General features: G+C 40.4%; 1 protein-coding gene across 1 annotated transcript in view; it reads left to right on the plus strand.

Annotated features, from left to right (window-relative positions):
• The window catches only part of cnksr3 (cnksr family member 3), a 55205-nt gene extending 29323 nt beyond the window's left edge, over positions 1-25882 (plus strand). The window contains exons 5-25 of the mRNA XM_053675914.1: positions 254-295; positions 1626-1745; positions 1858-1917; positions 2033-2101; positions 3560-3706; positions 6232-6350; positions 6700-6893; positions 7939-8016; positions 9670-9959; positions 14754-14930; positions 15177-15230; positions 15507-15543; positions 15734-15903; positions 18047-18120; positions 19206-19277; positions 19578-19639; positions 19882-19979; positions 21269-21467; positions 22335-22516; positions 25091-25293; positions 25773-25882. Coding sequence (XP_053531889.1) covers positions 254-295; positions 1626-1745; positions 1858-1917; positions 2033-2101; positions 3560-3706; positions 6232-6350; positions 6700-6893; positions 7939-8016; positions 9670-9959; positions 14754-14930; positions 15177-15230; positions 15507-15543; positions 15734-15903; positions 18047-18120; positions 19206-19277; positions 19578-19639; positions 19882-19979; positions 21269-21467; positions 22335-22516; positions 25091-25293; positions 25773-25782 — 2457 coding nt within the window. The 3' untranslated portion in view covers positions 25783-25882. The remainder of the gene's footprint in view (positions 1-253; positions 296-1625; positions 1746-1857; positions 1918-2032; positions 2102-3559; positions 3707-6231; positions 6351-6699; positions 6894-7938; positions 8017-9669; positions 9960-14753; positions 14931-15176; positions 15231-15506; positions 15544-15733; positions 15904-18046; positions 18121-19205; positions 19278-19577; positions 19640-19881; positions 19980-21268; positions 21468-22334; positions 22517-25090; positions 25294-25772) is intronic.
• Positions 25883-26630: the final 748 nt, after the last annotated feature.

The following is a 26630-nucleotide window of genomic DNA, read 5'->3' on the forward strand; positions in this document are numbered from 1 at the left end:
GAGCTTAGATTTTGTTTTTTACTTCTGAAACAATTTAGTATGAGAGACACAAAAACTGTGCCTTCCAGGTTATTTGTACAAGTAAGGAATAAAAGAAAATGGACTATTGCACCTTTAAATGCGCATGAGAGATTCCGGTGTCCATTTGTTTGCTTTTGATAATTTGTTCATGTGTTTATCATTCCTCATGTCCCTCCTGTGGGACCTATGCAGTGACGTGGAGGCTCATTAGAGATTCTGTCTTTAATTCTAGGACTGTGCTGTGTATGAAATGGAGGAGAAGATACTGGAAGTGGTGAGTGGAACAGCTCTTAATTATTAAAGGGATACTCCAGTGTTTTTCAGCCTAATCTCTCAACACATCCGTAGTGTATACTATATAAGTCATTGCCGATCCCATATTTAAAGAATCATCCTCCATTCTCGAAAAGGTGAAGCTGAACACGAAGGTGTGTCCGGCTGTATTGTTTAATCAGCATAGAAGTAGGATGTTTTCCTCAGGCCTGTGCCTGGGTATCCTGTGTTACATAACTGATGTCTGATGTCCCTCACGTCCTCGATGGACACAACTCTCGATTCAGATTTAGTTCAACTTTCCCACCATAGATAACCTTTGAACGCACCCGACATTCCAGAGATTCCAGGTGCACATTATTTTTTACACGTCTGACTGATTGTGCATGTTTAAATAGATCCAGAAAGGCGGAGAATTGCAGACTATTGTTCAAACGAACCCTAGCTGCAGTGTCCCATGGAGCCAAACAAAGCAATGTCAGCTTCCCTTAACAATGTGTCTCAACAGTGGCTCGTGACCATAGATTTTGGTGGGGCAGGAGAACATTACTAATGGCACAGCCTCAAACAAAATTAAGTTGCACACTTGGCTTAAGCTATAGGCTTCTGTCTCATGAATTTGTAGAGTAACCCCATAACAGACAAAGTTGACAACGTATAGTTATTCAGCATACAGTCTAGCAGCTTGTTTTGAGTGGTTTTAAATGTACCTTTGTTCAGTTGTGTTCGATACAGCAGGTCTTTTTTTCTGTTGCTAACAAGTCTCACACAGAAGAGCTAATATCATTAACCAGAGTTGGCAGGTCAGCCTGAATGTAGACAAAAATAAATTCAGGCATTGGAAAAGGGAAAGACGTTCTGACAAACTGTATACCCTCACAGTTTTTGTGTTAAATCTGTTAAATTTAGTACATTTAAATGTTTTAAATTGAATTCTGATCATTTGCTATAAAACAAGATATCGGTGGCTGCAGAGTATTTTCAAATACTCTATTTTCAAATATACTTCTAATCCAACCTAGCAACACTTAACGGTCCTGTCCTCTGTTCCTCAACCCGAGCAAGGGGCAGCGTGACCAGTGGTCCTCTATTAGCGTTTCTGACCAAGCCGCAACTGATGTGTCTCTGCTGTAGAGGTTTTTATAGCAGATTTAGAGCAGAAAAACAAGTCACATACTGTGTACTATTTATATGATTTTTGATTGGCTAATGCTTTCAAAACAAGAAATACGAACAAATATAAATAATAAAATGAACTAAATAATGGAGTGTGTTTTTCAGTATATTTCTGCATTTTCCTGGTTTATAATAAAGATGGCTGTTCCTCTCAGGCTCGTGTTTTAACCGAAGTCTGTGAGGCGACCAGGAGGACGACCTTTGACCCCTTGAAGAGCCGCACTACGTGTTTGGAGGAGGTCCACATCACTGATGTCAAACCAGAAGAGGGGTTGGTAAGTGGCTCTTGACGCAACACACACATTCGACGCATTACGGATACTCCAGAGAGCATTGTTCTAATCGCAACAGCAGTTTAATTGATTGATCGTGTGCTTTTTTTCATAGGGGATGTACATCAAATCCACATACGATGGGTTGCATGTGATCACTGGAACCACCGAAAATGTGAGTGAAACTGTACCATCTCAGATCAGATCAGAGTTTCCTCCCAGCTGTGACATGTTCTGTTGTCATCCAGCTGCAGGTGAATCTTAACACAAGCCTCGTTCTCTCTGTGCAGTCTCCAGCAGACAGAACTCAACGCATCCACGCCGGTGACGAGGTGGTGCGGGTCAACCAGCAGACGGTGGTCAGTCACTCAAAAGTTCTCACGCTGATAAACAAAAAGGGGGTCCAAGAAAGAAAATGTGCAGAGCTCGGAACTGATAAGATAATTTTGTCAAATTTCTGTTTTATCACTATTGGTTTATCACAGTGCAGTTAAACGAACAGTTTGGCTAAAAATAACGTATACTGTTTTCCTCGTTACCCCAAATTAAGCAGGTTTTTGGTATCCAAGCACATCTTTTTTTTTTCAGTGGAGTTACAAGGTTAAAGGAGCTAACAATTAATGGAATCTTATAGGTCAATCTAAATCAACACACACTACCGTTCAAAAGTTTGGAGACGCTCGACTGAAGTGTTTGACATGATCTTAAAAAGCTTTTGATCTGAAGGTGTGTGATTAAATGTGTGAAATTGGTTTTGTAGACAAATTATAATCGTGCCAACATATTCATTTCTTTCATTAGAAAACTAACATTTTATTTACAAAAAAAATTATTATTTAAATGGACGACTCGGAGCGAAATATTCCGAAAAGCAGTCGATAAGAGTCCAGCGTCAGTGTGAACTCCTTTAATCCTGTATAAAAAGCATCTCAGGGAAATTCCTCAAGAAATCGAGTGAGAAATCTACTTTGAAGATGATAAAATACTAAGCTATTTTGATTTATTTAGGATTTTTTATCACAGCATAATTCCCATAGTTCCATTTGTGTTACTCCAGTGTTTTGATAACTTTATTATTATTCTAAAATGTGGGGAAAAAATTAAAATGAAGAATGAGTGTGTGTAAACTTTTGACCAGTAGAGCATATGCTGCAAAATAGTGATAGATGGTTGTGATATTTGATACTAGGGATAAAAATTGAGGGTTTTCTCTGGGTACTCCAGTTTCCTTTCCTAGTCCAAAGACATGCGTTGTAGGATAATTTCCGAATTGTCTGTAGTGTGTGCGATTGTGCCCTGCGATGGGTTGCCACCCCGTCCGTGGTGTCCCCCGCCTCGTGCCCCGAGTCCACTGGGATAGGCTCCAGGCTCGCCGTGAACCTGGGTAGGATAAGCAGTACAAAAAATGGATGGATGGATGTTTCTTCAGTGTCATGCTTCCCCTAAATACATGCTAGAAAAGTTGTAACCTTTTCTTTCGAAAACATACCCTTCTGCCGTCTGTCCTTATGTGCGGGCCACCACATGGCCATCACTATTGTTTTTAGTGCTGCGATGTCACAAACTCATTAAGCAGATCTGTTTGAAACACCGTACAGCTTCCTTTATTCGTTAGCCTCATTAGACTTGTAGCACCAAATCCTGAAGAAGCAAATCTTCTGGCACCAGTTGTAGGATGTTTGCACTTCCTTTACTCTACTCTATGCTGACTTAAATATTTTGACTCGTGTTTCATGTTGATCTCTCCGATTGTGTCATTGCTGGTGGTCTGTCTGCACAATTCCAGATTCTTAGATAGGTGTTGTGGTGTGTCTCAGGTGGGCTGGCATTTGAAGAACCTCGTGTCCAAAATGAAGGAGAAGCCACACAGTGTGCTGCTCACGCTGAAGAAGAGGCCTTCAGGAACCGGCAACTTCACTCCTGCTCCACTGAAGAACATGCGCTGGAGGCCTCCGGCTGTGCAGGTCATTATTACTGATAATAGCCGTGATAGATTAGGTTTATAGATTAGTTTTTTGTATTTCCCAGTCCAATAGACTAGTGTTATGTAGAGTGTATGTGATGTTGACTAACTCAGAACAGACCTTGCACCTGAAATGTAAGCTTGCGTAATTTAGTAATACAAGGTGACACAGTGGGTAACGTCGTCAGCTCCAGGGTCCCTGGTTCAATCCTGAGCTCATGTTACAGTCTGTGTCGAGTTTCTGTGCGTGTTCTCCTCGTGCCCATGTGGGTTTCTCCAGGATCTCCGGTTTCCTCACACCTGCCAAAAACATGCCAGGAACAATAAATAAATAAATAAATAAAAATGATGAAAAGCAATATTACACCGAGTGCTGAGTATTCCTCTCCAATATACAGCATGTTTACAGAGAGTCTGCTGGTTTATCCTTGTAAGCTACTCCAGGTTTGTCTCCTGTGAGCATGTACTGAGTGTTATCGTTGTCTCTTGTGGGCGTGGCCTGCCCAGCTGTTTCAAGTTTCAATAACTGGCAGTAGGCAAATTATATTCAGGCTACTGTTATACATATCACTGCATTGTTTTTGTTTAAAGTATGTTTTAATACTGCAGTAAAGACAAGGGGAAAAGACGAGGGTTTTATTTGATCTGTTTTTACAAACCAAACCCTGACGAATGGGAACTTAATGCAAGAAGGAAGTTCTTGAAGAGTCGAGAATACAGGGAACGTCAGGCTACCATTCCGGTTGGGAAATTTAGCGTATAGTGTTGCATTATAGCATCCTAACTCATTTTCATGAAATAAAAATAATAAGTAGTAAGGAAATGAAAGTAGGAAATGAAGGTTTACTTGTGGCTTAGCTGCTTGCTAGTGCACGCACAGGTTTACGAGTCAGACTGATGCTCACATTATTCTTCAATTAAAAATGTAACTGGGAAACGGTAGGTAAATGCTCTAAATAGTTGCCTTTTCCTAACAGTTGGTTTCAGATCGTGTTGTGCACTATTTCCTTAAACCATACCTCGGAAAAGGGAAGCTAAAAGGCCAGGTCACTGTGTGGTCCCTGACGTCATTGACATGCACCAGAAAAGCTTCCACAGGAACGAATACTAATTGTAAAACCCCAGATTTCCACTTAAATACCTTGTAACTGTTTATAGTTGGCATCTGCGGTTTACTGACGTTCTCAAACAGCGCGTTGGCTATTTAGAAAATCATAAACCACAGCAGCCTCGGATGGCTCCGCCCCTTTCACTACATACTGTAAAGTAGGTTATGACAGGTACCTGGCGCTCCACATATTATTTTCTTCTGTTGTTCAATAGGTATCAATAGGAAATGATGACAAATATTATAGTATGTGATTTGATACACACATACCTGTAACATGTTTTAGGGAATTAGTGCACACTATAATTGAGTCTTTCATCCTGTCATATGTGGATATAATATATATTTTGTGTCTGTCGCTTCATTGTTTTGGTTTTGGCACGAGAACAGAAATCACCTTATCACCCAGATGGAAGCTAACGAGGGGCTTTCGTAGCGCCGCACAAAAAAACAGCCAGACCCTTGAACACCATGAACTCCCACACTTATGCAGTCTCTCTGCCTCACCCACGTGCATGCGCTTTCAGTAGACTCATAATGCGTGTACACAATGGGAGTGTGTGTTGGAGCGATGGCGGGTTCCTTCACTTCAGGATGTGCGTTTAACCCTGATTGAGTTTCGGCTCTAAATGTCAGGAGTCTGTTGATTTTATTAAGCTCGGTTTAGTGCTCTCCATACGCACACGCTCCTCACACACCTTTATTTGAAAAGGTCAAACTTTGCACCACAACCCAGTCGTAGCACACTGAGGTGGTGTTCGAACGAATCTAATGAAGGGATAAAACTGTACTGAGGAACCAGCCTCTCAGAATCTCCAACCACAAACACACTCACACACACACTTTCTGTATGCACAGTGACACAGAAACTCATGGATGGGATCTCCACCACTATTGTCATCTCCCAGTAAACCAATAAAACTGTGCAGGGTGTGGTTATAGGACAATAATCACACAACAAGGTGGTGTGATGTGGCCTGATGTCAAGCACGAATAACTGGTACCGTCCCAGAGTTCATTATTGTCCAACAATAGCAAGTCCCGCTGGGCTTTAAGACTGTTTTATTCCTCTTATTCCACAGTTATTTGAATTAAAGAATGACACATTGTACTCATTATCTGTTTGCAGTTATAGTAATTTTTTTATATGAACATTTTCTAATTGTGTTGTTGATGTAGAAATGGTGTTACTACCTAAACAATTGTTGGTGATGGTGCAGTTTACACAATAACGCAAGTACATGTAAGCTTTTCGTAGAAATGTTGGACATCAAACATGTCCTGAGAGATCGTCTATATTTAGGGTAAGAAGAATACTGTGGATTTGAACCCTTTATGGCTGAAACATAGCAGGACGCTGATCGAATCTTTGTTTTTGTGAAATTGTGGTCTCATGCATGTTTTTCTGTTCATCGTAGAGCGATCCTCCTGGCCATGCTGCTCACTCGTCCAGTGTCGAAAGCTCTGCAAAGAAAGAGAAGCCAGCTATTCTGGACCTGTACTTACCCCCGCCTCCAGCTGTGCCCTACACGCCACGGTGAGTGTCTGCTTGATGACTTGGTTATAGGAAAATAACCCATGACAGGGTGGTGTGATACAGTCTGACATCCCAAAACGTTTTTATTCCTCTTATACCACAGCAATATACCGTTGCTAATGATATATTTTTTGATTTATTAAAGAACAACATCATACATTTTATCCACTTCCAGTTACATGTATTGTAGAATAGTAGATAGTTCTTGAATCAACATATTCTATAAATGATCATATCTTATATTACATAATATTGTATGCTAGAGTACGTTTATATTATAGTGTACGGTGTATAGTAAGAAGTATATACAGGAATGTATCGCTAAATCACGTTCGGTCTGTCTGTACAGGGATGTGAAGGACGCCGCATGTCCACAGGTCAGAATGAGGCAAAAAGCACCTGAATCCCCTAACTCGTCTCTGGACCGAGATTCTAGACGGCGCTCTAATCTCATAGACTACGTCAGCAAACCCAACGTCAGCATCTCTCCTCCAGAAATCGTCATCCCGCAGGCCCGACTACGCCAGCGCACGCCCTCCAGAGGTCAGAGCTACAAACACACAAACACCTGTTCAGCTTCAATAACATGTAACTAACATACCTCAGACTTTCCTCAACCGCAAACACCAGGTGCTAGGACTTTTAATTAATAATTAATAATAATAATAATAATAATAATAATAATACAAATTCAAATAATAGGCTAAGAACCTTTATCTATTATTTATTTTATTGCTTATGTTGTCTTTTATATACTTACTTTATATTATTGATATTTTGATGAATATTGCATGTTTTTATGAACATGTGAATTCCATCATTTGTCTTGTTTTGTATTATCTCCAAAAGTAGGCTATAAGTATGTCTTTATAGACGAGAGATCTAATTAACTCTCTTTATTTGAAAGGTTTTATTTTTCTGCGTTTTCACACATACGGCAGACCTTTTCAGGTCTAACTTTTAAAAATAGAAAAATGTCAAATGTAACCTTAAATATTGTATTCTTTGTATTTCTTTTTTTTTTTTTTTGCTTGCATGTTGCTTGTTTTTAGAGCTTGAATGCAAAATATATCAATTTCACAGATAAATTTGTGTCACGTTAGCGCCACAAGGGCACAGAACTGCACTTCCCGTCAACCCCTTGCACGTCACATGTCTCACTAATCACTCTCACCTGCGTCTCATTATGCATCAGCAGCACCCCTATATAAATTCTAGTTTTTCAGCATCTGGTTGTCAAGTTTCTGTTGCTGTGCGTGCCATAGTATCACGTACATCCTGTATGTTCTTTGATTGTTTTGTTTTTGCACTTTATTTAATAAATTGTCTGCACTTGTATACGTGTCATTTTGACTTATTGCATTCTGTGTGAATTGACTCTAATTCACTTGAGCAAACACAGAAATATGCCACAGGCATAGCTTAAATAAAACAATATCTTAACAATATCTTAATGTGCATGAAAAATGTGGGCCTGATATCAGCACAGTGATTGCATTGTGAGATTTATGTGTTTGTAACTGCACTAATTATGGCTGTGTGTGTGTGTGTGTGTGTGTGTGTGTGTGTGCGCGCGTGCACACTGCAGGGAAGCCGCGGCCTGTGTCTATGCCTGCAGACACGTGCGTGGGCCTGTCTGATTCCCCCTGGGCGTTTGGAAGGAAAGGTAAGAGCAAACAGCGAACAGAAATGCGTCCCCTCAGCGCTCTTCCACACGGAGCACAGCTGCTTTCCATTCCCTCCGATTATTGATGTAATCATTTGGAAAACTATTTTACCCGAAGCAACATAAAAGTCAGGCCAAATCCAGTCCACGTGTACGCCTCAGCAGGTGGACTGGAGGTTATACCAGTGTTAGTTGTGATGGAAAATATTACAGTCTATGATTGCTCGAGATCTAGAAACACTTTCAAACATGCACCTTTAAAACCATGTCCAGCAATCCTGATCCAGATCCACTGGCAGTGAACGAAAGAAAAGAAACCGCTATGAGAGCATATAATACAGAAAAACGTAGGAAGTATGGGATTGTGTTTGACATGCTGCTATTTGTTTATTGTCAGTGATGCACTATGTCAGAAAAGAAAAACTGTTCGGGTTAAGGAACTTGCTCAACAGTAAATAGAGTTCACAACCTTCTGGTTACTTGTGAAGAACCTTAATGGGTAACACACCCAGAAACATGATGATATTTAGTGAAAGATAAGGGAATGTTATGCTAGTGCTCAGTTTTTAATGGAACAAGGCCAAGGTATATAACTCTGATTTATTTGATTGTTTTCCATTGACACTTAGTGGTTAGCACGCTTGCCTCATACCTCCGGTACCCCCCAATCCCCCCCAAGACTGTGTGTGTGGCATTTACATGTTCTCCCCATGTTTTCTCAGAGTACTTGGGTTTCCGCCTCCAGTCCAAAGACATGCGTTGTAGGTTGATTGGCATCTCTAGATTTTCCGTAGTGTGCGATTGTGCACTGCAATTGGGCTGGCCCTGTATCCAGGATGTTCCCTGGGATAGGCTCCAGGCTCCCCACGGACCCTGTGTAAGATAAGCAGAAAATGGATGGCTGAATGGACTTCTGCCTGTTAATCACGGTTCATCTCTTGGTCCTGAGTCTATTTTGTTTTGATCTTGTCTTGGATATTCAACATAAGCCTTGAACTCATATAACATTCATCTTATTTTATCTTATCGTTTTATCAAAAGAGAAATCGGATCTCCGGCTCTACTTACTCTATCTGCTGGTACACAACAATGTCAATGTGATTCTCTAGACTGGAAAGTCCTACATCAGCCAACCAATTAACTATGGTATTATCTAGCCAGCTAGCTAGCGATAAAAGAAAGGTAAACTTGCGTTTATCTCACCTGCTGCTTGTTTTTGTTTGTTTTTTTTACCTCTTTTGAATTAATAAGTCAAAAAAGGTCATGATACTACGATATCAGAGAGTGCAAACTCCTGTGTCATGGAGTGGCTGACAATGGAGACTACTTCCATAAATGTTAAATTAGCATATTCTGACAGAAAACGTTATTATTGGCTTTAGATTTTGTGGTGCGTCCACCATTCATGTCCCTGTGTAAGTTACTATTGAAATGATGGTAATGTATTAGAATGAGCATATTAGTATAAACCTGTGATTTGGATTATTATTATCAGAGGTGCTGTTGTAGAAAATTTATCAATACCTTCTGACCAATCAGAATTAAGATTTCGACACACGACATAAACGTTCTGCAGTAGCACTCGACTGTACTATCCTACTTGATAGTGGACTCGATATGTAATAGTCTCATCATCTGTCATTTCTGTCTCAGGTGAAGACGTGATGCGCATGTACATGAGTAATGAGCGAATTCCTCCGATCGCTGAAGAAGCCCCGTGTTTTCCCGTGCCGTACCGGCCGGCCAGTGAGAAGCAGCTCCTGCGTGGAGTTGACCACATCCGCGGCAGTCAGTGCTTCATCAATGCCGAGCTGCACAGCAGCGCCACCGTGCTGTACCGAGACACCGCACGCCGCAAGAGTCGGACCACGCGCTCCTCCAAGAGGTCCTCAGAGCCTTCGTCTCTGAGCGCCTGGTTCGCTCGACTGAAGCTCTTCACACACTGATAAACGCTGTGAGGAGGAGTGTCTCATGACTTCATTCATTTACACTCAGTATTATTATTTCATAATAATGGAATGTTATATTTTTATATTTATGATTGAGTGTTAAAAGAGCGACGTGAGGAAAAAGGCAAATTCACATAATGCTTACCCTAAGCCAAGAGACGTGAATCAGCCAAATGTGGATGAACGATACATTTACAGCGATGCTTTCATTCATTCATCCTTAGTAACTGCCTGGCCAAGGATGCAATGGTTTAAACTAGGCTTCTGGTTTGTTTATATTTTGAGATATAGAGCCAACTAAATTTGTTTAAAAATGCATGGGCAGGTACAAACCCAAACGATAACTGTAATTTTTTTTTTTTTTTAGTTGTCTGATGCACAGATACAGTACCCTCTACTAATATTGGCACCCTTGGTAAATATGAGTAAAGAAGGCTGTGAAAAATTGTCTTTATTATTTAACCTTTTGATCTTTGGTTTAAAAATTCACAAAAATACTCAAGAATTACAAACAAAACACAGGTTTATCCAAAAAATATCTTATTGGCAATTATTAACAATTACTGGCACCCTTTTAGTCAATACTTTGTGCCACCTCTGGTGTTTATTGCAAAAAAAAAGCTCCATCTTGGTTTCATTTGACCATAGAACCCGATCCTATTTGAAGCTCCAGTAGTGTCTGGCAAACTGAAGATGCTTGAGTTTGTTTTTGGATGAGAGTAGAGGCTTTTTTCTTGAAACCCTTCCAAACAACTTGTGGTGATGTAGGTGACTTCGGATTGTAGTTTTGGAGAATTTCTGACACCAAGACTCAACTAACTTCTGCAATTCTCCAGCTGTGATCCTTGGAGGTTTTTTTGGCCACTTGAACCGTCCTCTTCAGTGCGTTGAGACGATATAGACACACGTCCAATACCAGGTTGATTCATAACATTTTCAGTTGACTGGAACTTCTTCATTATTGCCCTGATGGTGTAAATGGGCATTTTCAATGCTTGTGCTATTTTCTTATAGCCTCTTCCCATTTTTCGAAGCTCAACAACCTTTTGCTGCACATCACAGCTATATTCCTTGGTCTTACCCATTGTTATGAATGACTAAGGGAATTTGGCCTCTGTGTTACCTCAGATTTATACCCCTGTGAAACAGGAAGTGATGATTGAACAATTTCCTGTTCCTATTCATCCAGGTGTACTAAAAGAAATGTCAAATATCAATGGGAATATACTTCAAATATATTTTTCTCATATGAATTCATAGGGTTGCACACCGATATTTTACAAAGATTTTTTTTTTTGGGATAAACCTGTGTTGTGTTTGCAATTGTTTGATATCCATGAGAGCAGAGGATTTTTGTGAATATTTTGAACAAAAGATCAAAAGGTTAAACAATAAAGACAATTTTCACAGCCTTCTTTTCTCATATTTACCAAGAGTGAAAATATTAGTGGAGGGCACTGTAGTAGCATTGTGTTACACCCCTACAGCCAAGATATATTTGGCATCTGACTTTTGCCTATTGGGCTAGCCTCACCCAAATGTTATGCATAAATACATGCCTTAATCTTCATATTGACATTTGCATCACTTACAGCTTTTCGTTACAAGCTCGCCTTCAGACGTTTAACAGAGGAAGCCCAGAGGGCAAAGTGATACCAGTCTGAGCTAAAAAAAAAAAGTTATTCCAGGTTTCCAAGACGATTGACACCATTTACACTACAGTGTTCATCCATGTTTTATTCATGTGTATAGATCACAGGAAGTCACACTGTTTGCTGAACCATATCACCAGGTCTGTGTGTGTGATATCACTGAAGAAGAGGATGTGGTTTGAATCAGCTATTTACAGAAAAGATTTTTTTCGTAAATAAAAGATTGTTTCGACAGATTTCGTTATCTGTTAGCTATCAGTTTTGTAACTCAAGTGAAAAACTTAAAAAGAGGGAACACTGACTGAATCAGACTTTTCTATGAACCGTTCCTTTAAGAGCTTTCCACCATTCCATCTGCTGTATTTAATGCCATATGGACCATTATTTTAAATAAAATTAACAACATGCACAGGAGCCCCTTTTAGTTATTGAGAAAAGTCTTTTTCTTAGAGAAAGACAATGAGCAGGTCTTAAATTCATTCCATCTTACCCTGTGTAGGTGGAGTGTGTCGTTTTTATTGAATACATTATTTAATTTTTTGTTTGTTTGTTTGTATTCACTGAGCATTTTTTCTGTATTGGTTGTGGTTTCCCCTTAAAAAAAACTTATTTTATGTATAAACTATTATTATTTTATGCATGTACCTCAATTCTAAAATGTCTTGCCACTGGTTATGTACAATAAGCTATGGAGAGTGTATTCAGCATGCCAGAAGGTGTCTGAAGATGTAAATAGTTTTAATGATAGATTTTTTAAAATACGTGACTGCTGTGCTGTTTCAATTCGAAGTGGCTCGAAGAAATGCTGAGGGTTTATCTCTAGCAATGGTCAATTCGTTTTATTATTAAAACCATAATTCAGCCAAAAATGAATGTACATTAAATAACTGAACTAAACTGAAAGAGTATAGGATTTGGCCTTTTTTTTTTTTTTTTTTGGCTTCATTGTCCTCATAGCTCCAGTTCAAAACTGAAGAATTAACCTCAGGCACCAAATATATTTTAACTGACTGACTACATTTGTATTAAGTGGGATGTTTCATTTGTGTCCTTTTTTTTTTTCTTTTTTGCTGAACTATTGATTTATGTATTGAGGGCTTTGAACTGAACTGGCACAGTTAGTGATATAAATTATACACATCAGACAACAGAAATGTTTAGCCAGTTCATAGAAAGCATTTAGTACATAAATAAAAACTTAACTCTTTAAAAATAAACAACAAAGATTTACACTGTCAGTTCAAAGTTTGTTGCTGTAAAGTTTGCCAAATGTCACGACACTTGTTACATCCGTATCCTGGATATGTAATGATTTTTAAGCTTTTAATCTGAAGTTGCTTTGACCGTCTCTCAAAAATATGCTGCTCCGCTTCTATGCAAAAGGACTAATCCAGAAAACTACTGAGAAAACATCGTGCATTAGTTTACATGGCCATACAATTTAATAAAGATTAAAACCTAATAAACTGGACTGGTGGCATACTTTTCCACTTGTGACTCAGAAGCGACACCTGGTGTACAAACAGATAAAGCACATTATTGTTGTAGCTCAGCGGCGACATCTATGTTTAGTCAGGTGAATAACAGTTGAATATACAGGCAGGGTGAACTGTACTGTATATAAACTGTATATTGTACGTGTATATAAATATTCCCTAAAGAATCAAGAGCACTGTTTGCATTTGTATAGTAACAAAATATAATACAAGTGAAAAAAATATTAAAGGTTTTATAGTTATAAAACAGTTGTTTGGTTAAAACTGTTGTTGGATACACAAATTCTTAGTTTTAGATATAACAAGATTGTTTTTTTTTTTTTTAATGATGCATTTATATATTTAAAAAAGAAAAGTACGAGTGACTCCTCAAAATAATGCATGAAACCCAAGACATTTTTTAAGAAAAGGCATTGCCGAAGAATTCACTCCAGTAAACAGTCTATTGCAAGGCACCATGCGCAAACACACACACACATTCACACACTCAATCACACCCATGGGTAATTCAGAGTAACCACTCTATCTGAATGTTTTTGGACAGAAGGAGGAAACCACAGAACCCAGAGGAAACCCACGTCACCAAGGTGGGAATGTACAAAACTCCACACAGACAGTAGCCTTCAAAACACAGATGATGTATTAAATGTAGTCTGCAGCTTGCAAATGAAATTGAAGACAGGTCAGTGTGAGTATTTCCGAAACTGTTGATTGGCTGGGATTTTCATTGATAACAGACTCTCGAATTTATAAACAAACAAAAAACATCAAGTGAGCGTGAATTCTGTAAGTGGCAACGCTTTGTTGATGAGAAGTCAGAGAAGAATGGACAAACTTATACGAGCTGACAAAAAGGTTACGGTAAGTCACACAATCACTCTTTACAGCCAATTTGGAGAGAAAATTCCTAATTATTCCTTTTAATTTGGTTGTTGAATGTATCTCAAAAGTAAAGCAATAGTTGCACTACTTTGTTGGTTTGTGGTTTGTTCTCCCCGTACTTCAGGGGTTTCCTCCGGGTACTTCGGTTTCCTCTCCCCATCTAAAGACGTGTTGTAGGCAGACTGGCATCTCTAGATTGTCTGTAGTGTGCAATGGGTTGGCATTGGCACCATGTCCAGGGTGTCTCCCGCCTTGTGCCCTGAGTTCCCTGGGATAGGCTCCAGGCTCCATGTGTAGGATAAACGTTATGGTAAATGGATGGGTTGATGTTGATGGATGTAGTCTCACAAATGGGTAGGCATACTAACACCTTATTGTTTTACTGACAAGCAACAGACATTTTTAATCCTGATTCCACCATATTACCACTTTACATAAACATAACGTCTCTGATATAATATAATGGGCTTCCTAAAAATGATTTGACTGGAAAAAAACAAACTTAATGTATAAATGATGTATACATTTTGTTTGGCAATATTATTTGTTGAGGGACCTAAAATATTTTATATTTAAAAAAATAAATAAATAATAAATAATAAAAAAAAAAATTATTTGTTGAAATTATGTTGAGAAATCTATCCAAGAACAAAAACCTATATATTGGAAAGTCATTGAAATAAACAAATAAATACAATAAAATAAAATAAAAACGAAATGTTAAATGTTAAAATGATTCGTTACTCCTGCTTACGAATCGACTCACCCAATCGACTCGGAACCGATTCATTGGTGAATCGCCAAATGCTAGAGGTGAAGCGGTGCTCAGTGTGTCAGAGTTTGTGTGTTTGTTACCCAAAATGAGAACTAACGTGTTTCTGGAAGCCATTTTTTACACTTCCTGGAAGCTGCACATATTCCAGTGTTGGCTTCAGGTAATCTGAATTAGAACCGAGTTCATCTACATTATTAGACATGTGTCATCATAAATTTTGAATCAAAGCAGTTTGGAGGTTTCTTTGTGTAGATGAGCAAACAAAACTGGAATGAAATGCTAGTTTTATAGTTTTTCAGACCCTCTCATGATACAACCTCAGACGTGTTTGCAGTTTAATGAACTTAATTGCAGTGTACTTGAATAGTGTGCTTAATATGGTGGGTCCTCGTGTCTTTCTTTGCAGAACTTGTTGTCCTTTAATGTCAGTTCTGCAGAAGTGAGTGACATGCAGGAGTCTGTAAGTGTTCTCCCTGTCTGAATGTTCATCAAGAGGTGTCATATGGTTGCTTGCTAAAACAGAGAGGGTCACACAGCAACACTCTCGGTGTGCTTTCAGTCTTGAGGTCTGTAGGAGGGGAAGTGTGTGTGTGTGTGTGTGTGAGTGTGAGTGTGTGATAGAGAGAGCTCTTGAAACTGTACCCTGTCTGTGTGAGTTGTGTGGGCTGATGGCTGTGTCGCTCCGGGCACGTTCTCAGCCTCTATTACCTCTGAAATTCTTTGTCCTTGCCTCAAGCTTCCTGAACAAGACTTTCCCACTACGACTTGTCAAGGTAAGCAGATCAACTTTATATTCGGTTACACAAAAATGATCAGCAGTCATACAGAATTCACTTTAAAACCTCATGTGTCTTGTGATGACATGATTTTAACAACATTTGTAATTATTGCTTAACACCAGAATGGTTAGTTGTATGTATATACATATATGTGTGTATATATATGTGTGTGTGTGGCTTACAGGTGATGCCGGGATGAGTCGGAGGAGGATCTCGGTGAAGGACCTGGGTGAGGCGGACTGTCATGGCTGGCTCTACAAAAAGAGAGAGAGTCGAGCTTTCCTGAGGAATAAATGGAAGAAATACTGGTTCGTGCTGAAGGGATGTTCTCTGTACTGGTACACAAATGCACTGGTGAGTCTTGTGTGGTTTTTAGATGTAGAAACATGTTTACGCTTTATACAACTAAACACTGGAGCATTTTTAATAATGAAAGATTCTTTAAAGGAATACTTCAGCCAAAGATGGACATGAAATGTACACAATTTTTCACATACACTAAATGTAACGGATGAGCCAAGACATGTATGGTGTCCAAATTTTGCTTCTTTTATTTCTTCTTCAGTCAGGGGAGTGTCTACCAGCGTAACAAATGCCACTGCAAAAAAAAAAAAACCCAACAACAACAAAATAATAAAAAAAACAACTTTTGTTTCAGTAATACCATCGGCACAAAAGCAAAAATTTGTATTAATACATATGGATTCATTCTGTTGGATGTTTTTTCCAATCTTCAACTGCCTAGTTTTGGTGCTGCTTTTAGCAAATGAGCAGATTTTCAAGCATCACTTTCTATCTAACCAACCAACCACACACACGCATACTTGGGCAGTGTAACTGGCCAAGTGAACTATTTGACAGTTGTGAAAACCACTTTGCTGGTACATCTGTAACAAGATTTTTTGTATTCTGAGCTCTGAGATGCTTTACCGCCTTACCATGGTTGTAAAGAGTTTGAAGTACTCTGGCCATTCTCCTCTGACCTCTCTCTTCAACAGCTGTTGCACGCTGGATGTTTGTTGTTTTTTGCAGTCATTCTGCGTAAACCCTAGAGACTGGTGTGCATAAAAATCCCAGGAGATCAGCAGCTTCTAAACAACTCAATCCAGCCTGTCTAGCACCAACAACCATGGTCAATGTCACGGAGATCACATTTCTTCACCATTCTGATGTTTGATGTGAATATTAACTGAAGCTCTTGACCTGTATCTGCATGATTGTATGCATTGCACTGCTGCCACGTGATTGGCTGTTTGGATAACTGCATGACAGAGAAGGTGATTTGGGCTTCAAGATGATGGCCGCTACGGCTGCGACGACCTGTCTCAGCGTTTGAACTAAAAAGAAACCTCTGCAGGCATTGTGATCGGGATATCCGTCAGTATTCCTTCATCCTTCAGTTCATCGGTTCACCTGAGGAGGCCTACTGAATTAGCAACATAGTGGCTAACAAGTTAGTCACATAAGCTAGCTACACAATCTGTGTGTGTATATATATATATATATATATATATATATATATATATATATATATAATCACATTTTTGTAAATATTTGATTATATCTTTTCATGTGAAAACACTGAAGATATGACACTTTGCTACAATGTAAATTAGTGAGTGTACAGCTTGTATAACAATGTGAAAATGTCCAAATTGGGCCCAAAGTGTCAATATTTTGTGTGGCACCATTATTTTCCAGCACTGCCTTAACCCTCTTGGGCATGGAATTCACCAGAGCTTCACAGGTTGCCACTGGAGTCCTCTTCCCCTCCTCCATAATGACATCACAGAGCTGGTGGATGTTAGAGACCTTGTGCTCCCCCATCTTCCGTTTGAGGATGTCCCACAGATGCTCAATAGGGTTTAGTCCATCATCTTCACGTTCAGCTTCTTTAGCAAGGCAGTGGTAGTCTAAGGCGGTGTTATCTTAATCAGCTACATCATAATAGCAACTCGATCATACATCACACAATCAGGTCTATGTCTTTTTTTAAATTGAGACAGTTTGACCTGCAGTTTGGACGATGCTAAGTTCCTGTAAGTTCCTAGTTACATGATTATTTACCACTAAAGAAGCAAACTTCAGACCCCAAACATGCCTTTGCTGAAGCTGACTGGCTGCTTTTAGAATGAGGGGTGGGGGCGGGGACTTCTGTACATTTTAATTCTGAGCTTTTCTGTTAAATAGAGCTTTTATGGAAGGTCTTTATGGCCCAGGCCATAATTTGCTTGCAAATGGTCAAGAACAATAGATAATTAGCACAAGAAAGATAGTATCCGCTTCTCATCACGGGGCAGTTGATCACAACTGATTAAGGGTTTGGGTATGTATTGGATGCACTGGAAGGAGCAAAACATACACATTTATTTTTAGTTTTAATCCAATTCAAAAGCTGAAATCCCATCAGGCTGCTGTTGAAAAACCAGCTGCAGAACATGCTCAGCCTCAGACATCCTGCATGAATCTTTTGGCTCACATCTTCGTGTCCTAACAGGCTCTGAAAGCGGAGGGCTACATCAACTTGCGAGGCTTCAGTCTGGACCAGGCGTACGAGTGCAAGAGGAAGTTGTGAGTGCTTTTTGGTTTTCCTTTAGTTTAGTCATTTGTGGGTATGAATCATCTAAATATCAGACCAGACCGCTGAGTTGAACAACCACAGAATGTCAGTTTGACTGCGTGCACCGCTGTATTGCAGTTTAATCCTAGCTCTGCTGTTGACTATTTAGTAACGGCTTTCCCATTGGCCTAGGCTGTATGTTTAGATTTATAGCAAAACTAATGCCAACTATACATCATCATCATCTAACAAAGAGAAATAGATATTCAATGATTTGGTGATGCTTTTCTGTAGGGAAACATTTCTGGAAGGAGTCTCCAGTGTCAGTAAGTTTCCAGGAACGAGGGCTTTCTAGTGTCTAGGTAACATGACGCGCTGCTTTATTGTGTCTCGTTAACTTCAAGAGGAACAGAAACAGAGAACCTAGTGAGGTAACAATCAGCAGTTTAAAGCGGTTATTACGTAAGTGATAACAGGAAGGATCTGCAGGCATCTGACAGCATTCAGTGTGCCCATAAACGGATAAAGAATATGATGTCATTTAATTGATAAGAAAAAAAGGTTAATATGTGGCGGATGTGCTGTTATTGGAAACTAATCAGCTTTAGATGGTCTGTCTGATATAAATACGAATTTAATTTTCTTTCTTTCGTTCTTAAATGTCAATAAAGCTCCATGTTGACACGATCAATCTATTTTTAGTGAGGATTTAAAATAGTTGGGGGTTTATCCTTTTCGGTTTGTGTGTTTGGTCCTGGATTGGGATTGAATTTCTCTTCTGAACGTAGCCGAAGCCCCTCACTGAGACCCTGCAATAATCTCGGTTAAGCGTCTGCACTAATAGCATGCTGTCACCCTCCCAGGCACAGGAAATAGTCTGGTAAACACAACTTAACTATAGTGCTCAGACCCTGCACTCCCACTTTTGCTGACAGACAGAAGGACTTTTTACTGCTTTCGTGACACGTTCGATGCGTTTTAACATATACACACACACACACACACAGTCAGTCTGAGCCTCTGCACAGATCTGTCTTTAAGTCTGTATGTGCGATGCATGTAAGCATTCATTTCCTCCTGTTCTTTTTTTCTTCAGCGCTATAAAGGCCAGCCACCCGCAGATTGTGACGCTCTTCTTTGCAGCTGAGAACACGCAAGATATGTACAAGTGAGTGTGAAAAAAAAGACACACACACACAAGAAGGAGTTGAACATTTGTGTGTGTGAGCACTCTGGTTCTCGTGCACAGAAGCCCTTTTGCATCTATGTTAAAACACCCTACGACATACTGTATATGGTAGTCATTAATTACTGAGCTACGTTTATATCCTGTGCTTTTTTTCCTGTACTTGCCCACACACATACGTACACCTATATGTGAAATATACCTTATAAATTAGGTATCTTGTTTATTTTCCTGCTCACAAATTTTATTATTATTTTATTCTTTTCTTTTTGGTGATAACAGGTGGTTAAGTAAGCTAACTGCAGCTTCTAACAAGAAAGAACCTCAGGAACTCGTCACTGCAGGTAAAGATTCCCATCATATTTTCAACTACACACACACACACACACACACACACACGCACATGTATTCATAGTTAAACCACCACTGTGACCTATTTCTGTGCTTTATTTAGAACCTGACCCCATATGCACCACATATGTCACTCAAAGAAGGCCAGAGTTAGTACCATTTTTCTTCATGTGGTCTGTGATCATGAGATTTCTTTTTACGTGTGTGTGTGTGTGTGTGTGTGTGTGTGTGTGAGAATACACAGAGTGTTATAGTGAAGACAGTGATGAAGAGGATGATGTTGAAGAAACAGGAGCCCAGTACATTGAGCAGCTAACCTCCAGCTCCACCAATGTGAGTGGTTAGAACAACTTTTTGCGTCCTCAGGTTTTGCATGTTTTTATTGTGCGTATGTTAAGCAATGGAACCTGTGCAATCTGTTACAGCTAACCATAGCAGCCACAGACCAAAAGTACGTTATATGGCCAACATTTTGGGGACATCTGACTATCGCACTCATATGTGCTTGTTCATCGTCACATTCCAGATTGATCCCCCTTTGCTGTTATAATAAACTCAACTCTTCTGAGAAGGCTTTCCACTAGATTTTGGAGCGTGGCTGTTGGGATTTGTGATCATTCAGCCACAAGAGCATTAGTGGGGTCAGGCACTGATGTTGGGTGAGGAGATCTGGGGTGCGGTCGGCGTTCCAGTTCATCCCAAAGGTGTTCAGTGGGGTTGAGGTCAGGGTTCTGTGCAGGACACTTGAGTTCTTTCAATCCAAAAATTCTGGGTAAACCATGTCTTCATGGAGCTTGCTGTGTGCACAGCAAGCTCCATGTCATGTTGGTACAGGGTTGGACCTCTTAGTTTCAGTGACGAGAAACTGTAATGCTACAGCATATGAAAACATTCTATACAGTTGTGTGCTTCCAACTTTGTGGCAACAGTTTGGGGAAGAACCACATATGAGTGTGATGGAAAGGTGTCCACAAACTTTTGGCTATATAGTGTATGTAACACATTTACATTGTACTTTGCATTCATGTGGTTCTTGTGGAGTGTATCTTCCTGCGGTGTGCATCTTGACACGTAATCAGCAATCTGATATCTGTATGAAGATATTTAAGGAAGCAAGTCATTCACACAATACATTTTAGAGCTGTTTTGATGTGATACGATTTTAATTGAGGGGTCTTACAGGGACTGAGGCCACGCCTCCTTCACTGGGACTGACACATACACAGAGGCCATGCTTCCTTCACTCTCACTGACACTCAGAGGCCATGCCTCTTTCACTGTGACTGACACTCAGAGGCCACGCCTCTTTCACTCTGACTGACACTGAGGCCATGCCTCTTTCACTCTGACTGACACTCAGAGGCCACGCCTCTTTCACTCTGACTGACATTCTGATGCCACGCCTCCCTCACTGTGCCTGACACTCAGAGGCCACGCCTCCTTCATTGGGACTGACAGACTCAGAGGCCACGCCTCCTTCACTGTGCCAGACACACAGTGGCATTATGAGAATTATTTATATGCTGTTTACTTATGTTGGATCTGTGAAATCTCAGTATTGTCCAGATGTGTGCATATAAACCTACTGAACGTTTGTGTGTGTGTGTGTTTGTGTTACGCAGGGGTGTCTTCCTCCGCCACAATCCAGCTCGTCCCCGTGCCAGGACATGCTCCCCCTCCTGTCTCCGGTGTGTAACACCTCGGAGTGTGTGAGTTCAGACAGCGAGTCGTGGCTGGAGCTCAGCTCTGACTCTCAGGGCGCGACGTGCGTCAGCAAGCACAGTAACATCGGCCAGCTGCAGGATTACCATGGCGACGAAGGTAAGTCAGCATCTTTAACATCTCAGTACAACCTGACACCAGCGTGTCATTTTCTCCGACTTGACCATTTAGTCTTTAAAGCTACAGGAATAAACACGCCATTCATTTTTAGTACATTTAAAGTACTTGATAACCTTTTGTGCCATGTTTTAATACAGGATGTCCGAAATGTCAGGAACCAATTGGAACATGATGCAGAAAATGCATAGAGCATAAGGGGGAACATGTAGAGCATATGTTGTAAATAGCATACAAAATGAAGTATCTGTAACTTTACTCTCATTGGTTCCTGACTTTTCAGACACCCTGTAGATTTAATGCCTTACTTTTATACCTTTACCTACATTCCCTATATTTATCCTCTATCCTCTGTAATTACTTTTACATGTAGTCATTTTTATCCTTCTGTGCCTTACTTTTACACCCTTCTGTATTTTATTGGCCTGTTTTGTTCCCTACATTTATACCCTATCATAATTACTTCTACATTTAGTACATTTTGTATCCTATATCCTGTGCTTTAATTCTGTTCATTTTAATACCCATTTAATCCTATATTATTTACATTTTGCTCTACGTATATTCTCTTCTACTATATGTAAACGTTTTCACCCAACTTTTATCTCTGTCTGTATTTTAAAGTCTTTTGTCCCCTACACTTTTATACCCTTCAGTGTTCCGTTTCATTTTCTGCCCCATCTCTGGGTTCCTATAAAATCCACTTCATTTGAGCATGATTTGTCCTTTCCAGTCACTGAGCCTGAATGTCCACCGTGCTTACACACAGACTGTGTACGACTCTCAATCCCACCTCACACACAGCACACAGATAAAACCGATGTAACAGTCACGATGTCGTTCCACCAGGGCCTCCGTCTGACGAGCTGGAGATGCTGTATCTGCACCTCAAAAACGCCAGCCTGTCCCCGTGCGGAGAACTGCAGCCTGTGACTAAGCGGGACTACAGATCGTCCTTCGTCAGACGCTGCAAAAACGACACCATCAACGAGAAGCTGCACCTGGTCCGAGTTCTCAACAGTACTTTAAAGGTAGGGTGCACGTGAAGGGTTTCTGTCATCCATGTCATTTTGAAAGGGGTGTGGTCCAGAAGGAAGCAGGAGGTGATGAAGTATCAGATATCAATGAAGCTCCTCAGATGAATGTTAGAACATCTTCAGCAAAGGTTTTTAGCTATTCAGATCATCAACCAATAAGTCATGAGTGCAGATGATTCGTCTTCAGCATCCTTCAGACCACAATCATTCATCACCTTTCACATCTGTAGACCTCACTGAGCATCTAAGGGGACTTAATAAGCTTTTGTAAGATCACTGTTATCAATCACACATGGAAACTACTAAATTCAGCTTTCCGAAAGCAGTGTAGAAAAATATCTTTGAGGTTCTTAAAAAGGTCTAGTCATGCTGACTTACATTCTTGACCGGGGGCATGGTGGCTTAGTGGTTAGCACGTTTGCCTCGCACCTCCAGGGTTGGGGGCTTGATTCCAGCCCTGCCCTGTGTTTGCGGAGCTTGCATGTTCTCCCTGTGCTTCGGGGGTTTCCTCCGGGTACTCTGGTTTCCTCCCTGAGTCCAAAGACATATAGTAGGCTGATTGGCATCTCCAAATTGTCCATAGTGTGTGAATCCGTATGTGCGGTTGTGTCCTGCGATGGGTTGGCACCCCGTCCAGGGTGTTTCCAAGTCTCCTGGGATAGGCTCCAGGCTCCCCGTGACCCTGTGTACGATAAGCCGGAGAGAAAATGGATAGATGGACATGCTTGACCTTTTATATTCTTGGAATTCCTATTTTATTGCTTTATTACTGATTCTGATTATTATTGACTATGTTGATATTTTTTTTAAAAAACATTGAACAGCTGTTCTATAACAGTTTGTATTTAAAGATTTATTCATCGTCCGATATCAGATTCTAAAATTCTACAAACAGTACCCCATAATGACAACATGAAAGAAGTTTGTTTGAAATCTTTGCAAATTTATTAAAAATAAAAAACAAAAAAAAGCACATGTTCGTAAATATTCACAGCCTTTTTCATGACACTCAAAATTGAGCTCAGGTGCATCCTGTTTCCACTGACCATCCTTGAGATGTTTCTACAACTTGATTGGAGTCCACCTGTGGTAAATTCAGTTGATTGGACATGATTTGTAAAGGCACACACCTGTCTATATAAGGTCCCAGAGTTAACAATGCATGTCAGAGCACAAACCAAGCTAGGCAGTTCAAGGAATTGTCTGGAGACCTCCGAGACAGGATTGTATTGAGGCACAGATCTGGGGAAGGGTACAGAAACATTTCTGCAGCATTGAAGGTCCCAATGAGCACAGTGGCCTCCATCATCCGTAAATGGAAGAAGTCTGGAACCAGCAGGACTCTTCCTAGAGCCGGCCGCCCGGCCAAACTGAGCGATCGGGGAAGAAGGGCCTTAGTCAGGGAGGTGACCAAAAACCCGATGGGCACTCTGACAGAGCTCCAGCATGTCTCTGTGGAGAGAGGAGAACCTTCCAAAAGAACCATCTCTGCAGCACTCCACAAATCAGGCCTGTATGGTAGAGTGGCCAGACAGAAGACACTCCTCAGTAAAAGGCACATGACCGCCCACCTGGAGTTTGCCAAAAGGCACCTGAAAGACTCTCAGACCATGAGAAACAAAATTCTCTGGTCTGATGAAACAAAGATTGAACTCTTTGGCATGAATGGCAAGTGTCATGCCTGGAGGAAACCAGGCACCACTCATCACCTGGCCAGTACCATCCCTACAGTGAAGCATCATGCTGTGGGGATGTTTTTCAGCGGCAGGAAGTGGGAGACTAGTCAGGATCGAGGGAAAGATGAATGCAGCAATGTACAGAGACATCCTTGATGAAAACCTGCTCCAGAGTGCTCTGGGCCTCAGACTGGTGTGAAAGTTCATCTTCCAACAGGACAATGACCCTAAGCACACAGCCAGGATAACAAAGGAGTGGCTCCAGGACAACTCTGTGAATGTCCTTGAGTGGCCCAGCCAGAGCCCAGACTTGAACCCGATTGAACATCTCTGGAGAGATCTGAAAATGGCTGTGAAAACGCTCCCCATCCAACCTGATGGAGCTTGAGAGGTCCTGCAAAGAAGAATGGGAGAAACTGCCCAAAAATAGGTGTGCCAAGCTTGTAGCATCATACTCGAAAAGACTTGAGGCTGTAATTAGTGCCAAAGGTGCTTCAACAAAGTATTGAGCAAAGGCTGTGAATACTTATGTACATGTGCTTTTTTTTGTTTTGTTTTTTTAATAAATTTGCAAAGATTTCAAACAAACTTCTTTCATGTTGTAATAAGGGGAGCCGGGGGTTTAACCCTTTGACTTGCAGTATATTTCAGGCCACAAAACATGGTCTATGCAAACTTTTTTCAGTAATGTATTTACCAGCCATTAACCCACCAATCAAAAGCGCAATTCTAAAATCCACCAGAAGGTGTCAGTATATATCACTTAATAGTATTCGACTCGTGCAAATACTGTGTATATAAACATTGTATACACAATGTAATGTGATAGACAGTACAACATTCTGACCTGTGTGTGTGTGTGTGTGTGTGTGTGTGTGTGTGTGTGTTCCAGGCCAAAGAGGCAGACCTCCTGGCTATTGAGCAGGTTCTAGCTGATTCATTGTTAGATGGCAGTAAGTACAGACAGTGGAAGAGTGCGAATGTTCTCTTATTGGAGGAAATCAACCAGAAAAGAAGTACAGAAGAGGAAAAACCAAGCGTTCAGCCCGAACAGATGCCATCCTCCAAAGCGGTTGTGTTCTCAGAGACCAGCCTGTGAGCATGAACATGTATAGTTTAGGTTTTTTGTTTTTTTTTTCACCATAGTTCTATTGTCTATTTAATCCGTGTTTTTTTTTTTTTAAAGTGTGATAAGTAGGGATATTGAAAATTATCATCGTGTCATCTAGAAACATGTATCCCTTGCTCTGAAGATTTAATAATGAAATTGCTCATTGTAAATGAACTTGTTTTGGAATTGCAAACGTGGTTCTTTCACTAGATGATTGCAAAACACTTGTTAAGTTCAGTCATCACTCTTTATCACCCAGTGAAAGCTGTGCCTTGTGTTTCATATGAATATACGTGTATGCGTTGAAATCGAACATGATAATGGCATGATTCGGAGTGTAAAATGGACAACCTAGCAGTTTCTATAAATAGAAAATGGTATATTTCATGCCAGATATCAGTCTAGGTAACACATCTGATGCCGCATTTGGACACTAACCTATTGCTCTCTCTTTTTTTCAAAGCACGCTTTGAAGAATAGAATGAAAGCTACTGGATTTTAACCAACAACTCGAAATCACTAGCAAAATGTTTGAATGTGCATGTATTTACTGTAAATAAATTTTTAAAGTATTTTCTGTGAAAACTCGTGTATGTCAGGAGAAAAAAACAAAAACAACAACGTGTATTTGATCATCTTATTGCAATAGAAATGATTCCATAATCTTCACACACAGTGCACCAGCAACAAATCCTTCTCTATGAACCAGAAAATGGATGCCTTTTGCAGTCCTTTACACAAAGCCCGATTAGTCTTCTGGTGTACCATCTGCGACTGCGTCCCGACAGATTCATCAATGAGACGCTGAAGAACACAGTGCTGACATGCAGATCATATGCAGCCATCTGTTGCTGTCTTTGTATCAGAGTATAAAAGGAGCTAATCTGACTGCCGTGCCTTGGCCTTGGCTCTGACACCGATTTGAATGAGAATCGAGCAGCGTCTGGACACTAGGTGTCTCCGCGGAGCATGCTGAAGAGTGTGATTAAAGGGGGTTTAAATTAGATTCGGCCATTCGTCTGATTTGGGAGGGAAATCAGCCGTGAGGAAAACTAATGGAAGCTTTGATAATAGGACCCCAGGTTTATGACTGGAGAACCAGTGTAATGTTCTTCCTACAATTATCACACACTTGTACCAGGATAGTCGGTGTCATCTGTAGTCTGGCAGTGAGGCAGGACCCAGTCCGAGAACAGACTGCCTCACTTTTAAGGCATTTTTAGGTGCCGGAAAAAGTGCCTGGCAGATGAACGACTGTAAATGGTTAAGGCTAGTGAAGCTTAATAAACAGCTGGCTGTGCAGTTTGTCACATATATGAGT

This window comes from Ictalurus punctatus, chromosome 25 (assembly GCF_001660625.3).
Source record: "Ictalurus punctatus breed USDA103 chromosome 25, Coco_2.0, whole genome shotgun sequence".
NCBI lineage: Eukaryota > Metazoa > Chordata > Actinopteri > Siluriformes > Ictaluridae > Ictalurus > Ictalurus punctatus.